The sequence below is a fragment of the Passer montanus genome, unplaced genomic scaffold, assembly GCF_014805655.1.
Source record: "Passer montanus isolate IOZ18808 unplaced genomic scaffold, ASM1480565v1 scaffold110, whole genome shotgun sequence".
In the NCBI taxonomy this organism is placed as follows: domain Eukaryota; kingdom Metazoa; phylum Chordata; class Aves; order Passeriformes; family Passeridae; genus Passer; species Passer montanus.
The window spans coordinates 1,271,356-1,287,800 of record NW_024357614.1 but is presented as its reverse complement, the minus strand read 5'-3'; the positions used below and the strand labels follow the sequence as shown (position 1 = coordinate 1,287,800).

Sequence of the window (16,445 nt, the reverse complement as noted above, 5' to 3'; positions counted from 1 at the left end):
GGTTATTTTTCTTGATTTGCTTTTGATTTTTATAAACATAGCACAAAGCAAAAACTGAAGAAAAGGTGAATTTGGCTTTCCATTCTCTGGGGCTACAAAAGCAGCTGAAGACTGTTATCCATATACCCAAATAAGAGTTGGTTTAAGTGCAGCAATCCAGTGATTTTTCATGTAATTTCTGGGGTTTATGCCTGATATTGGTATAAATTTCAGCTGCAGCATTATCTCTTTTGAGGAGAGCCAGCCCTGACATATCCCTGAGTTATTTTATTACATAATGTATTCTAGAGCTTGTCTGAGCATCCTGTGACTAGTTGGTCTTAATTCAGTGAGATTCTTTTCAGTTACCTGTTGTCTGTTTTTTCTTTTTTTATGTTTTCCCTCAGTTTGACTTTTGTTTTTAAAAAAGCTTTCCTGTAATTTCAGGTGTATCACTCAAATCTTCTTCCTTTGTTGAAACAGTATGCCTAGAATTTCTTACAATTTATTTTTTCTTCTGAGTAGTCTGAGAATGATTTATCACAGTCATCTGAATTCTCCCACCTGATTTTTTTCCTGATTTCTTTCATTGATGAATTTTTTTTATTGTTTTCCCTTTCAGCTGTGATAATTGTTTGTTAGAGTCTTCTCTCTCCCTTTTAATGACCGTATGTCATTCTACCCCCTGATCTCACATTCACATTTATCCCTTGCAATGCACCTGTGTGTCCCTTTCTCACTTTTAAAAGCCAAATAGTGTTCTGAACACTGGATTCAGTTTTCACTTGGCACTTTTATAGCTTTAACAGAATTGTACTTTTGCTTCACAAGCTCTGATGAAATGTTTTTCATCAAAATCTGTAACGCTTTTTGCTTGGAATAAACAATCCCAGTTCAGACTCCTGGATCTGTCGGCCTAGTACTTGTCTGTGCTGTATGCTAGAAGCATACCCGTCTTTTGGCTTGCAAGACATGGTCAACAGATTTTTTTTTTTCTCTCCATCTTTCTGCATACAGTTTCTGAGTTACACCAATTATGCCTGTGATGTGTGGTACAAATTTCTTTTTGAATTCTTGAACTCAGTTCCTGAATCTATTTAGCATGTCAATACGGAAGACTGCAAACTGTCTCTAACATATGATTTTTATTTAATCTCAAATTTAGTTTCATGGAAATGTCCAGCTGTATTAGTTACGTGAAGGGGAATGTGTCCTTGCAGTACTTAGTTTTTTGTTTTCCTGTGAACATGTAAAGAAAATGGGCTAAATGAGTCCTGGACGCCTCATCCTATGGCTCTTTTGGCACAAAGTAATAGGTCATCTATATTGTAAAGTTAACATGAATTTTAACCTAGTGAATAGTCAAATTCTTACTGTGGCTTTATTTCTTTCTACATGTATTCTTTAGTGTTTATGTATTAATAATTGACAGTACAATTTTCTGAGAGCTTTTTCCTTTTTTAAGCAGTCAATCTACTGTTGTCCAAAAGGAAAAAATATTAAATAAAATTGACTGTTTGTGCATCCTGCATTTGGAAGGAGTGCCTTTTAATGCACACTTTTGTGTGAATTGACAGTATCAGCTCATTCAACCTTACAAGATTTATTATAAAATACTTTTATTTTCTTATGATATCATGGAATTGGCATTCTTGCCTGTATTTCTGTTTAACAATTTAGCATTTCTATTTATTCCAAAAGTCCAGTTTAATGAAATTGGAAGTAGACAAATTGTGCACTAGGAAGAGAATAAGTGAGTTAAAGTGGAATGAATATGAGATGTTCAGGAATTCAATATTTTGATGCTTTTGTCAGATAGTGGAAAGAAAATACTCCTTATCTAAAAATAACCTAGGGGTTTTGGGTTAATTACAGATGCCAAACAGTCTGAGGAAATCTATTGCCAGAAAAGTTAATTAGAGATAAGGCTAGTTTTGTTAACAATGGATTATATTCTTAACAGATCTAAAGGAGTAAATCAAGACAGTTGTATTTTATAAAAAAAGATTATTTTAAAAAAGGTGATTCAGAGGTTCTTATGATTTGCTATGTATATGAAACAGTAGCTGTCCAATTCAGTGAGTTTTATATAAAACAGTAGCTGTCCAACTTGTTGGAACTTGTTTTTCCTGGTATTTTTGAATTCAGTATTACACTTAAGTGACTTAGGAATAATCTGCCTTTCTCCCCTCGCCCTTGATTTATTAAAATTGTTGGTTAGAAACTTCAGAAATTCTCTTTGTTGGAATTTTCAACAAATGAAGCTGTAAACTTAATAAAATAAAATCATTATAGTTTAAATTTATTTTGTTTTTAATAAAAGGGCTTGTTAATTGTACTTTCTAATAGCAAGTTTCTTCATTAAAATACCAAAGAAATATCAATGAATTCCAGTTGTGCTGATTCTTCTGGACACCTACGTCTAATTCTCCTTGAGCATCAAAGTTCTTTTAAAAATCCTCATGCATGAAAAGCAGGCAGCTAATACAGTGCATTAAGTTGACTTTAAGTGACTTTTAGAATATGTCATCTCCAAGTAGGTTAAAAAATAACCTCTAGTGTACCCCAAGCCTACTTACGCCAATAGCTGCTTCATGCCTTACAAAAGTGAGCAGGGATGCTGATGAATATGTGTTTTAAACTCAAGTGGTTTTAAAGATATCTAGGCACCCAAATACCATGGAGCTTAAGCCTTTAAAACTGCTTCAGTGATGTCTTTGATGTTTATAATGGTACAGTGGATATAATCTGTCAAAATCTATTAAGTTGGTTATGCTTTATTATAATTCTGTTCTGAGCCACTGCTTTCATTTTGTATTCTGTTCCCTTTGGCAAATGCAGATTTTGTAACTGTTGGGAGAGGGGTCGGGGAGGAATTTAGTAGGGGCCCTATCAAGGACTAATGAAGTCATGTACCAGTAAAACAAATGTGGGTAGGGGACAAATGGAAGAGCAGCACACCCTTCTTCGACAGACTGGTTAATGGATTTAACTGTATGTAACCATGATGACAGGTTCTGGTTCTGGAGTAGGGGGGTGGTTACCTTTGGCTGAATTTAAGGATATTAAAGGAGTATTTGAGAGCTTTCTACAAATGTCAAGCCGGGAAGATACAGACTAGATTATAGGTTTACAAAATAAACAAAATAAAGAGAGCCTCCCAGACTGCTGAGCTCAAGCAATCTACGCTTGAAAGCAGGAGAGGTCTTTGTGGGGGTTTATGCTGTGAGCAGAGCTATGGAACATGCTCCCTTTGCCCACGAGGAAGGAGCAAGTGCTGCACTGCAGGAGGTTAGAGCTGCCATTCAGAGAGACACTAACAGCTCTCTTGTCATGAGGAGCCTCAGGAAATTCAGCACATTCGAAGCTCAGTTCCCAGGGCTAAACAAGATCCGGTATCACTGTCAGCCTGCGTACTGGCCTGCAAGGGAACCACTCTGCAGCAGCGGTGGGCAGCAGGGTAAGCGTGGGCCAGCAGCATCCCCTCGTGGGAGAAGAGGCCCTGTCCTGTCAGTTTCAATGGGAGTGTAGCTGTGTTTCGGCTTCACAAAAAACAAATTAAACTTTCTGAGGGTGGTTAAATGGTAGAGCTGGTTGCCTGATGAGACTCTGGTAGGCTAACATCAATTGGCTCAAGGCCTTTGAAATTGTGTCTGCTTTGAGTCCAAAGCTGTCCATTTCTGAATTATTTTATGAGTCTGTTTATAGCTTTTTACTGCTGTGCTCTGTTTAACTTAATACCAGTGGCATCTCAGACCATGATACTTTTATGAGTTCAAAGTTAACTATTAACTGTTGTGCTCCTTCCTATTCCTGTCAACTTCTTAATGAGGTACTCAAGTGCAGTCTAACCGTGTTTTTTATTAACTTTTATTAGCATGCTTGCTAAATATATACTACACTAGTGATGAAACTAGTGTTTCCAAGTTACACAAGAAAGTTTCATCTATGGAAGAGTCTTCTAACTTTCTTATTTTAAAGAAAGCATTTATTGTGGGGTGTTTTTTTCCTAGGACCTGAAGCCTGCAAAGCAGGCTTGAGTGGTAAAAATCAATGTGATTCTGAGATTTGATGTTGTGACTGCTGTATTAAGCATTAAAAAGCATTTGTGCTGAATTGTTTACCTTATTAAAGCAGCATCTTCCAGTATCTGGAAAATGCTTTAGAATGGCTTAATGAATTTGATACATAAAAGAGTAAATAAAAGAGATAATCTGTATTCTGTAAAAATCAACGTATTTTAAAGAAATAACTTTTTACTGTTAAATAACAGGTATGCTGTTTTAAAATATATTATTTTGTTGCATTATATCAGGAAAGTGACTGCTTTTTAATAAGATAGATGCTAGATCAGAATCAGTGTGTTTGACAGAAGTGCTGCTCTTCAGAAAAAGAACACTAGAGCGCAGTGTAGCATTTAAAGTGCTCTCACAGCTAAGTGGTCACGAAGTCTGAACAGAGCATTGCACACGGCCTTTTTGGTATTGTTTTGTATTGGTGAGTTATGCTGAAGTTTTCTGAGTGTCTAAACACAATTCCATTCTTCTACAATCTATGACAGAAATGAATATTATACTAGAATACTTTAACTGAATATTCTATTTCATATTTAACAATTTTCCCCATACAGGTTCTTTGTCATATACTCCAATAACTGGATTTTTGCTTGCATTCAGTTGAAGATAAACTTTCTTTTAACAGGAATGTATATTATTTAAAAAAGTTCTCTCTTATAGACATTATCTACTTTCATGTTAATGCTAAATATAATTTAGGAAGTGAATACTGTTGTGTGCTTTGTTTTACCATAATAAATTATAACAATACCTTTATTTTATAGGGTTTTAAAAACATTTTTGGAAGGAATAAAGCTTAAATTCATAGCTGTAAGTGACAGGATATAGCATTGTTGTGTAGATTGAGAGACATAAGAACTTAGCTCTTTTAACTTCTGAAATGTGTGTGGATGCTGATCATGCTTTCATGAAAAATCAATGACAGAATTCCCTTGACTTCATTTAGTGCAGAAGTGAGCTTTTAATTTAAATCCCTTTTTTCATCTGCTCGTTTCAAACTAGGACTCAGACTTGGTTTTGCTATTAAAAATAAAGTATATATTTCAATAGGTTCTGTGTTTAAAACACTATATTAGATAAGATGAAGTTGCATGAGAGACCTAAATTTCAAATGTGAAATGACCTATTCATTTTGTGGAGATAGAAAGGGCAGTTTTATTGAAACTTGGTCAATGTGTTTTGAAGATACTGTCACTCAAGTAGTTCAAACTTCAAACTGAAAAAAAACCTCATAAGTTGGGACTTAGAAAGAAATATAGTGTTAGAAGTTTTTATTCTTGCCTGGATAGAGTTTTGCAGTGTTACCCTTAATGAAAAGTTGTAACCATCCTTTTTCATCAATAAACAAGAAAAAACAACAGTGCAGGAAGATTTTAGGTAAATTTAACTTGAGATTTGTAGACTGCATTTACACAGCTTCAGTTGCTGCTTGAACCCCTCACTGCACCTGAATGTAGTGTCAATGCCTCCTGTTAACAGTGTCTTAATCTCAGCTTCCCTGTCTCACTGCAGTTTTAATTATGAACCTTTATTATACATGGGGTGCTAAAGAACTTGTGTTCCCTCAAACCAAGCTGCCAGACAGAGAAGAAGAGGGAGAGTCAGCCATAGTTTCTGAGAGTCATTTGTAGAGAGGCTCTTTGTGCAGGCATGCAAAGGACTACCAAGCCTACCAGACCCAAAATGATGGTGTTGTATTGTTGGAAATGTTTTCTTTTTTCTTTTTAAATTTTTTTGCTCTTTCTTGCTTGGATTGGTGGGTTCCTCTCTTCCCTGGGAAAATCAGGACTTTTTCATGAAATGTTTTGGTTGCACAGTCTTTCTGCTTTGTATTTTCATGTGGGAGAACCTGAGCTCGTGAAACAGATTGGGAATTATAAGCTGGCAATATAAGACTTAAGTTTAACTTCTCAATGTCTCAATTGCACACTTTAAATGCCATTACTGCTTCACCTTCTTCAACAGATTAAAAGCTGTGCTAGCTGTCTGGCATCAAGCTTGTCAGGGTGCCAGGTATTTTGCCAGAGTGTAGAGGCAAGATGCATGAAAATGTCAACAATCTCAGGCTCATTAGTTTTTGGCTTTCCTGGCCTTTCTGTAATGACTGCAGTGCTGCATAAGCTAAATACTATTTTATTTATTTACTCCTATTAGTTCCAGTGGAAACCACAGCCAACTTTAATGTAAACACTTAAGCCGTTGAAAGAATGTTCTCCTATTGATTTGTTAATTTAAGTTATTTACAAAGAAAGCTGCCTGCCAAAGTCTGCTTTCTTGTTAAAAGTTCAGAAACTGATACAGTGTGGATATTTTGTTATTTTCTTCTTTGCACCGTTTGTCTTTTAAAGCACTAGAACATACTTGTTGTATTCGATATGTTTTGATTAGGCTTGTAAAGCTACTGTGAATGTACTAGGCTGAAAACTAATTTGTTTGTCCTTTATTTATGATTTAATTGGTCCGGCAAAAAGGTTATTTGCCTTGGAAATGGACACATGAGAACACAGCACAATTTAAAGGCCTTTAATAAGGTTTGTGCTGCCTTTACCCACATTTTTGAAATATATTGATTTTGTCTGTATACTTTCAGCATAAAAATATGCAAAAGATTGCTCATTAAGGATAGCACACTCTTAGAGGGGTCATACACATGGTGTACTGAAGAATCTACTGATTTTGTTGGGTAATCTGTTGATTCCTATTGTAGTGTCAAAGTCTAAGGGAAATGTCCAAATTAACTTAAAATTCTTCCAGTATAATTGCATGTCACTGTAGTGTTATAAACTCCTCCATAAAAGCCACTTCACCCATAATTGGTAATTCTCTAGATACTATGTCTTCAATATGTGGTGCTATTACTAATGCTGATGATGAAGATAAAATCTCTTGTACTATTTACTTTGTGTTGAAAACCACTGTGAAAATAAGGTAATGCAAATAGAAGTTCAGAATGATACATAAGCTATCAGATTCTTGGAAGGAAAGATACTTCATTAGTTTTAGATTTTTTTTTAAAATACCCATTTTCTAAAGAGAAATGTATGTATCTAATGATGTATGTATGTTTATTTGTCTAATTTTTGAAGAACTGCACTAACTGATGAAATTTTCAAAAAAATAGGAAGGTTTTCTTTAATGAGAACTCATAGCTTATCATGAACTCAGTGACTGCTTCTGTCTCTTACTTCTGGAAAGTTGCCCTTTTAGTCCAGTTTTAGTCTTAAATCTAGGGAAATAAGATCTTGTAATCTTTATAAGTAGGGTTTTTCATAGTTGTTTCAATCCAGACCAGTTGAACTTCGACTGAAAATCATTACAAGCTGATTGTTGTTTGGTGCTGAAGAAGAAATGAGTTAATGGTATCAATCCTGTTTCTAGTAGCTGGCTGTCAACTGCTGAAAACTTAGCTGGTTTTGAGATAGATTTGTTCCTTTTTTTTCCCTCAGTAAGAGTTTAGGACATAATCTCTGAGATATATTGGGTTGCTCTGAAAATAAATGCTAAAATGAAACCACATATAGTCTGCTCTTGTTTTCAACACTTACCTCACTGAACTTTATGTTCTCCTGCTGAGTGTAGGAGCTGGATAATGGTCTAGTCCTTCTTTTTTTTATTTTTTTTTCTTTCTTTTTTTTTTTTTTTTAATAGTGATTTCTGCCAGTAAACCATACTCACAGCAAATGAGTCAAACATGAGCTTCTGTGGTGGATGGCTAAATAATGAATAACAGGTGCCTGGGGATCATCATAAATTCTGGGCACCTGTAGAATGATATTTGTGGCTGATAGAAGTAGTGGCTTTGTGATTTTCTGAACTAAAATGCATATACTTTAGTAACTTGATAACAGACAGCTTTTTATTGCTGTGAATTTCTCCCCCTGCCCTTTATGTGATGCAACATAACTGTTCATGAAACAGAGGTAAATAGGTGTTTCTTTTTGACCTTAGTCTCTGCTGGTATTCCTTGATGCCTCTGTGAATTAACTACCTTATTCTTTGTTCAGGTTTTCTGAAGTCCAGTGCTCTGGGCAGAGGTCCAAGACTGTTTCAAATTTACAAGAAAGCAAAATTTTCAAATTGATTCACTATGATGGAAAATCAGTGTTTTGCACTGGTGGAAACAGAAGGGCAATGGATGTATCTTCTCACCATACCATGTAGGAGCAGGAGAACTGCTAAGAGTACCAACTTTCAGCAGTTCTCTTGCTCCTGCATGGAAACTGAGAAATCTACAAGAAATCTAAGTGCTAGGGAATAGTTCTGTGGTCTCCTAGCTGCTCACTAGTACTATGTGCTTTGTTGAGAGGCAGGGAGATGACTGTCTCCCTGTCCCCCTTCTGAACCTCTTTCTGTACCTTATCTCTGAAGTATCTCTGACCCCATCCCATTGCATTTTCCCATTGCTGTATCCCTTGACCCAGTTAGTTCCAGTGGGATTCTAGTTCAGTTCAAAGGCAGTTTTTGTCTAAAAATACTGCATTGCTTTTTGAATGCCTCTTTACACTGTGACAACTTTGCTGTGTTGATAGTACCTTGTGGTAAGAAGAACAGACGCTATGTTTTATCAGCTGTACAACTATGAGGAAATTGCTCTGGAAATGAACTTGTTGAATACAATGGCAACATCTATTTAATTGGTCAGTTTCATGGTCTTGTTGGTTTGGAAGTTTGTGATACTGCTTTAAATGTCTTCTGGTACAAAATGTTAATCTGGCATACTTTAATGAATTTAATATTTAGTACTGCGGTAGCTTTTCCTGGAACTAGATAGAAAAGTTTTGGAACCTGTACCAGAATACAATGCAGGTTTTAAGTGTAAAAGGAGCAAGATCTATAAGTTAAAAGAGATAAAATTAGGTTTAAATTAGATGTTAGGAATAAATGCTTTACTATGAGGATAATGAATCACTGGAACAGTTGTTCCAGAGGAGCTGTGGGTGACCCATCTCTGGAAGTGTTCAAGGCCAGAACAGGGCTTTGAGCAGCCTGATCCTGGAAGGTGTACCTGACCATGTCTGGTATTATATGAAGTCCTGACATTCAAACTCAGGGGCCTCAAGCTTTTTGGCACAGAGAACATTTGATGTGCATTGGAAAATTATCTGCAAAATGGAGAGACACCAAAGGACTCCACATGATAGCATGAGGAGCTATCTCAAAGCTCTCTCATTATAGCATGAGAGCTGTGGTACAACTTTTCATATGAATTAGAACAACGTCAGCTGAGTTAGTTTATTTTTGTGTTCTGTTGCTTAAAGTTGCTGTCTTTATTGTATTGAAAAAGTTACAAAAGCTTTTGTGCAGGAAAACGAAATTTTCTTTAAATAGTTACCTTTTTACACCTGAAGGCAATTTATTTGCAAAATAGATGATTCATATTGTTGGGTAACATAGAAACAATTTTTTTTCCATTATTGTGTGTAATCTTTGGACAAAATATTTTCACTGTGATTTGTATTAGATTTTTTCCTGTGCATACACATTTCTCTGTTGAGTGTATGTTTTTACTCTGGGAACAGAGGTATGTTATTTCATTAAATTCGTTGGTTGCACCATTAAAAAACAAATGCTAAAACAAAACCAACCCCATACACCTGTTTTATTTATTTATAACTTCTTATGGAAAGCAAAGCTTTGGCAATACGCCTTTTTATTTTTTAAAATTTCTTTTCTTTTTTTTTTGCCAGGAAGCTGGTGTTATACAGATTATCAAGTGGAAAAGGAAGTGCTCTATTATTGTTCTTGATACTCCCTCCATCTGTGTTTCTGATACTGTGTTTTATGTGGCTATTAACTCCTAATGAAGTTTGTAAGGATTTAATTTTACATTTTTACACCTCATGACCAGTGACTTTCTAAATTTTGTGAAAGAGATAGGAGGAAGAAATGGAAGTTGGAATACAATAAAGTCAGAGTAATGTTCTGTGCCTGATTTTTCTTGGGAAACCCCCTTAAAAATAAGGCTTGAAATTTTGCTTGTGTAAAGAATGTCCAAAATAAGCCTAGAAGAAACCCAGACAGTGCCGATGACATGAGAAACTACTGCAGGTATTTTTGATCTGGCTTCTCCAGCACTCAGAGTGCACACCAGGGGTTTGTGTAGTGTCGTAAAAATGTTCTGTGTTTAATTATTAGTAACACTTTACAATTGATCTGCATTTTTGAAAACTGCTTGGCATTAAACTGGTGTTTTCACAGGATTATATATTGAAGGTTTGTACTGTTGAGTGTCAATGTCATAGTAACTTCACACTGTATTTTTCTTGTAAATGTTGGGTTAGGATTGTTTCTTCCTAAATGCATAAGTTTATACACATCTGTGTATAAGATCTACTTATCTGTGTATAATCCACTCTTTCTTTTGTGTTCCCTTTATAGCTGTAGTGGTTAAGGTGGAGAAAGCAAAATGTTATCTTAATAGTTTTTGTTTGTCCTCTAACATAAAAGTAGCAAAAATAGCATTAGTTTCCAAATTTTAAAACAAAAATGGGCTTCTCTTTTAAACTTCACCCCCTCCCCCCGGGCTTTGTAAAAGTCCTGACTGTTGTTTTAACGCATGGGAGTAATGGACTTCTGTTAGTATAAAACATACATAATAGCATTAGTATAAAACAGACATATGGTAACTTTGTGGCTTTTCTTCAGATTTCTCAGGTGGGTTTTGACAAAAACAGTAGAGAAATCTAATTTACTTGAAGCAGCTATTTCTGTTTTGGCAGGCATGTTTTTTTGAAAATACAGTCTGGGGCCTGACCTTGGCAATATGTGTTGGAACATCGATATATTACTACAAGTATTAGTAGTTAATAAACATCAGCTTCTTCTTTATTTTAATATTGGAAGCATCATTTCTGGAACATGTGCTTGGTACACTTAACCTCTGTATGTTTCCATACAAATGTCTACAAATGCTGAGCATAAAACTGCAACTTTGTTAGTTTTTGCCTACTTTGGGTTTAAATCCTTGAGTAACTTAGCTGTAGTTTTCTGAGTATGGGTGTATGAAAACACTCACATTCACAGAATGATGCTTGTTTTCAGAAGAAGCCTTTGGTCATGTAGCAAGGTAAAGTTCTGAAGCAAGTTGCAGTAAAGTAATACAGAGACTTGGAAAGAATTTCAGAATTAGCCCACTGTTTTCCAGACTATGGTATATTTAATTTTGGAGTATCTCTGCCCAGAAACTAGTAATCACACTAAACCTGATACCACAGTCCCCTGTCCAGATTCAGTTCTGCTGGGAAGATAGACTTAATGTTATTCTGAGTATCATTAATTGAGATATAAATAATGGAAAGAAAGCTATGAAGTCAGTACATGTACATGGCTGTCTTTTTTATATGGAACAATCTTTCAAGGTGTGGAATGATGGTTTTTTCATTTTGTCCTGCCATTGTGATAGGTTACTTCATCATAAATTTTTAGACTAGAAAAGCTGTATTGAAAAAAAGGTAAGAATCCACTGGGTAGCTTTGAGTTGTACTGAAATTGCATACAGGAGAATAATACAACAAAAATTATCCTCTTTAAAATCCTAATCCCAACTCACAAACCTTTTCCTTAATATTCTGAATGCTACTGCTCCTGCCTAGAGCTGATTTCTGATAGCAATCAGAAATTTCCAGAAATGAGAAAAAGATGATGTTCAGTGTTAAAGAAGTTCTTGGTGCTGCTTCTTTTCTGTAACATCAGTTGTGTATGTAGGGCAAGAGTAAAACAGCATCTTTAAACAAAAGAAAGACTAAATGCTTTTTCTGCCTAGGTGGCCTTTCTCAGAGCAAAGTCAGCTTTTGTGGGGGTGGAACAGAACTTTGTTCTGTAGTGCTTCCTGTCCCACAGATGTGGGCTGGTAATGTTGATTTCATGAAGGAATAATGTTGGGGGCTTTTTGTCTCACAAATAACTGTTAGGTTCCAAAGTAAAATTACAGAAGTAAGGCCTGTGCCCTCAAGATGGGGTTGTAAAAGTATGTATTCAACATAATTGGGTACCTAATTGGGTGCTTAAACTAAAGTGATGTACATGCATATGTAAGTAATTAAATTATATTGGGAAATTCTTTATTTGTCATAGTGCTCTGCTCCCTACAGATCAAATTATAGGCAGAATTTATTTTGCAGTTATTTGAAAATAACATACTTTCCACATAATTTCCTTATTTTTGTTTGGGTTTGTTGATTTTTTTTTTCTGTGAGATTAACAAAGCTTAAAATATCTGTGAAAAATCCAAACTAGTGTGGAAAATACAAAAAGCGTATACCAAAGGGAGACTTGAAAGTAAGTTATATCTAGTGAAATTTTTTATAATTAAACACCCTGAGGTCAGAAATCACTGGGTTTTTTCTGTGCTTATGAGAGGCAATGAACAGTGTAGTTCATGGGATTGAAGTCAACAGCTAACTGTTCTGAAACAGCTTGCTTTAGTAGATTTTCATGTCTTTATCTCTCTTCAGCAGAAAATTTCATAATGGGGAGACCTTTAACAACTTACCTTGTAAATGAAACCAGCTGTTGGAGTGAAGCAGCTATTGAGGAGAAATCAAGGAATCACACTTTGTACACACATCTGAGTTTCTGATGAACCTGATGATCAAAAAGAGGATGAACTTTGACTTAACAATCAGGACACAGGCAAAAAACAGCATCCGCAGTATTTGCTGCTTCTAGGTTGTTATCAAAACAGAAATTTCTGTTTAAATTGCTCACATCTGAGAACATTTGGGAAAATGATAAAGAGATTGCACTGGAGAACAGCCCATCAGACCTGGAAGTGAGGTTGTTTTCATTTCATTCACGATGAAGGTCCCTTGGGGAGCCCACTGAATAGTCAGGTTACTGAATGCTTAATTTTAAGCCTGAGGCTTGGCCATTAATACATCAGAATGTACCAAATGTATGCTGCATTAGCAACAGGAAAATGCCTGTACTAGAAGAAAAAACAGGCAGCAGGCTACTGGAACAGTACACCAGAAGAGCGTATCAGATTAATTTTCAGTTTGCCATTAGGCTGATTTATTGTCTGTAAGCCTTTAAGTCTAAATATTTAAATTCGTTTTTCTGGTGCTCATTTTGAGAAGTATCAATTCCTTGTTTTGCGTCAACAATCCCTGCGTCTTCATTTTGTGTTGTGACTGGTGTTGGGTAACCTTTAACTGTATATCCTGTGAGAAGGGAATAGCCTCTGTGCCTCCTTCAGTAGTTGGGGGTTGAAGTACAGCTTTTAAATTAGCACAGCCTGTCGAGTGATAAAGAGGAGCTTATCAGTTCTTACTGCCTTTCTATAATGCTGCCATTTACTATTAAATAGTAATGTTTGAATGGGGAACGCTTGTACTGGTGTGCATCACTGTAACATTACTTAGTCCTCCTGTTTTGGTGCATGCTCTTGTGAACAAGCAGATTCGTGATTTGGGCTCATAATGAATTTAATCTGAACCTGTCTTCAGAATTCACTTATTTGAATCACATCTACAGTGATTCATTGCTTACTGTCTCTCCTGTGAGGTCAATGTATGAACTGTTAACAGTAAAGGTTACGAAGAGGGTGCAGGTAAAATTCTGCTCCAAGTTGCTATCACTGCTGAAAATACTGACTTTGTATGTTTTAAGTGATAGAGTTTTGTTTGTAGAGATGGTGTGACTTTAATTGATGAATACATGTAGTAGTTTCACTGTTAAGAAAATCCATTTTCCTGAGTAGTTGTTGTGTGTTTTTCTGGAGTGACAGTACAATTTCTCTGGGAAAAACTTTAAGCTTGCTTCTTTGCTTCTGTTTGTTCTTGATTATTCAGCAGATCAGTTTCATACTAAGCATAAGTTATTTTCTTTAATTACTGTTCTTCAGCTAGTCATTTCAACAGCTTGAAACAGTACACTAAAGAATTTGGAATAATTTTTTTTTCTAACGTAGATTGGATGTTCCTGATAAGGATTTCTCTGTTTTCATTCTACATGTTTGCTACATATTTTGGCATAGATGGAATTATAAAAAATTAAAATACAACATGTCTGAGTTTTCATGTGTGTATACTTCTAAAACATTATATTCTAATTAATCATATTAATATAAATTGTAAATATTGTAAATATGGTATGTTCTGTTGTAGCTCATCATATTGTTGAAGCTGACTTCTTAGGAAAGTGATAACAGACTTGTCTAATAATGGTATGGATACTATTAAGCTGCTCATCTTGAAGATGACAGAAGAATTTTTAGAGTGCTATAACCCTAATGAAACCACAGGAAGTATCTGAATACTGTTCTCAAAATGCTGTTTCAATGAAAGCCTTGCCTCTTTATTTTTAGAAGTGAAAGGAGTTTCAGATATAAGATTACATGAGGTTTAATACCATGTGGCTAGGGGAAGTTCTTATGGAATGCGATATGTATTTGTGCAATGTAGTTATATATCTTCTTTCACAAACTGCTGATTATTTTTATTGTTCTCTCACTCCCCTTTGCCATGTAGCCGTCCTCAGAAGGTGTGTTTGTGTCCTTTCCTGCCTGTACATCCACTAAAGGTCTCCACCTGCTTGTATATAATTCAGCATCCAGCAGAGGTGAGTAAGGCTGTGGTAACTATGGGACTTGAGCTCAAATCCTAATGCAGCAAATGGCAGGCAGGAGGAAGCAGCTGTGCTGTCAACTCATTGTCATGCTTCAACCCCAGCCATCAGCTGAGTACCATGCAGTACCACAGTACTTGCCCCTCTGCCAGATGGGATGGGGATGAGAAGCAGAGGGAGAAAATGTAAAACTTTCTGTGAGAGAGATAAGAACAGTTTAATAAATTAAACAAAGTCAAATACAGGAGTAGTAGTAGAACTACCACTGCTGCTATTAATAATAGCAATAATAACAACTTATGCACGATATAGTGCTCGCCACCTGCTGGTGCCCAGCCCATCCCTGAGCAGCAATTGGCACGTCCTGACCATCTCCAGTTTAAATACTGGGCATGATATTTATGTGTGAAATAACCATGTTTAGCCAGTTCAAGGCATCTGACCTGGACATGCTCCCTCAAGATTTCTTGTGCAGCTTTTCACTGGCAGAGCATGACACACTTGAGAAGTCCTTGGCTTAGCTAAACACTACTTAACGTACTGATGTTTTCATTGTTGCTATCAACATTATTCTCATCCTGGATCCAGAACACAGCCTTGTATCAGCTACTGGGAAAAAAATTAATCATATCCCAGCCAAAACCAGGGCAATCATATAATGATTTTTCCTTTTAAACTTTATGACTGAATGCTAGTTCATCTGAGGTGCTACATTCGTTGTTCAGTTCTTCTGAATTATTGTACCTTCTGCAATCACACCTCATTTCTGTAATTCTATGCATGCAAAACATCTTAACTGTATAGTCCTACTGGAATTGAAATCTACTTGCCTTTGTACAAATTGTAAGAATGAAATAACATTATGATTAAGTAACATTAAATAAAGGCACATGGGTGTGGAGTATCCTGTACAAGGCCAAGAGTTAGACTCGATGATCCTCATGTGTCCCTTCCAGCTCAGCGTATTCTGTGATTCTATGAACACCGTGTCTCACAGAGGTGCTTAGAGTTGATCCATGGAGAAATGTATTTTGATTACAGCAGTGGTCTTTTATTGATGTTAATCTTCTGTTAAAAATGATAATTAAGCTATTCATCTTAGTGATGACCTTATCTATTTCCCCAATGAAAAACTACAGTTCAGCTTCAGAACAGTATGTTTTGGTTTACCAAATAGGAGGACATACTGATGGTTTACTTTACTTTTGCTTTACTTTACTTTTGCTTTACTTTACTTTTGCTTTACTTTACTTTTGCTTTACTTTACTTTTGCTTTACTTTACTTTTGCTTTACTTTAATAGGAGGACATACATTGATGTTTTCCTCTTTGGCTGACAGTGGCCCATGGAGGTGGATCATTAGGTGTTTAGGAATTGTGCCACGGTTACACAGTTCTGGGTAGATGGTGGGTCTGCAAATTAGTCTGTGGAATTCAGAAAACTCTCATGATGTACGCTCATGTACTCTCATGATGCAGCTGTTTGCTTGACATTGCACAGTGGTTCAATCAACATGCAAAGAGTAATTTCCTGAAGGAATTTAAGCAGAACACAAAAAAAATCCTATTTAAAAAAAGTCTTCTCTCACAGGGAAATAAAACAGAAGCCATGACATGTTTGGACTGTAAATGGGAAAACTGATTTTTAATGGACTGTGTGTAGTAGAAATACTCCTCCATGTTACTTCCTATTTTAAAAGTACCTAAATATACACTGAAGTCACCTGCTGGGAAAAAGAAGTTTAAAAATATGCCAGAGATACTGAATTGGAATTTTAATTGTGTTGAATTCCCTATTCATGGTGAAGAGTATTAGAAAAAGTCT

General features: G+C 35.8%; 1 protein-coding gene across 1 annotated transcript in view; it reads left to right on the top strand.

The window, feature by feature from the left end:
- Positions 1–16,445, top strand: part of DTWD2 (DTW domain containing 2) — a 61,607-nt gene that overhangs the window by 10,192 nt on the left and 34,970 nt on the right. The window contains exon 2 of the mRNA XM_039731114.1: positions 14,525–14,615. Within this exon, the coding sequence (XP_039587048.1) occupies positions 14,525–14,615 (91 nt within the window). The remainder of the gene's footprint in view (positions 1–14,524; positions 14,616–16,445) is intronic.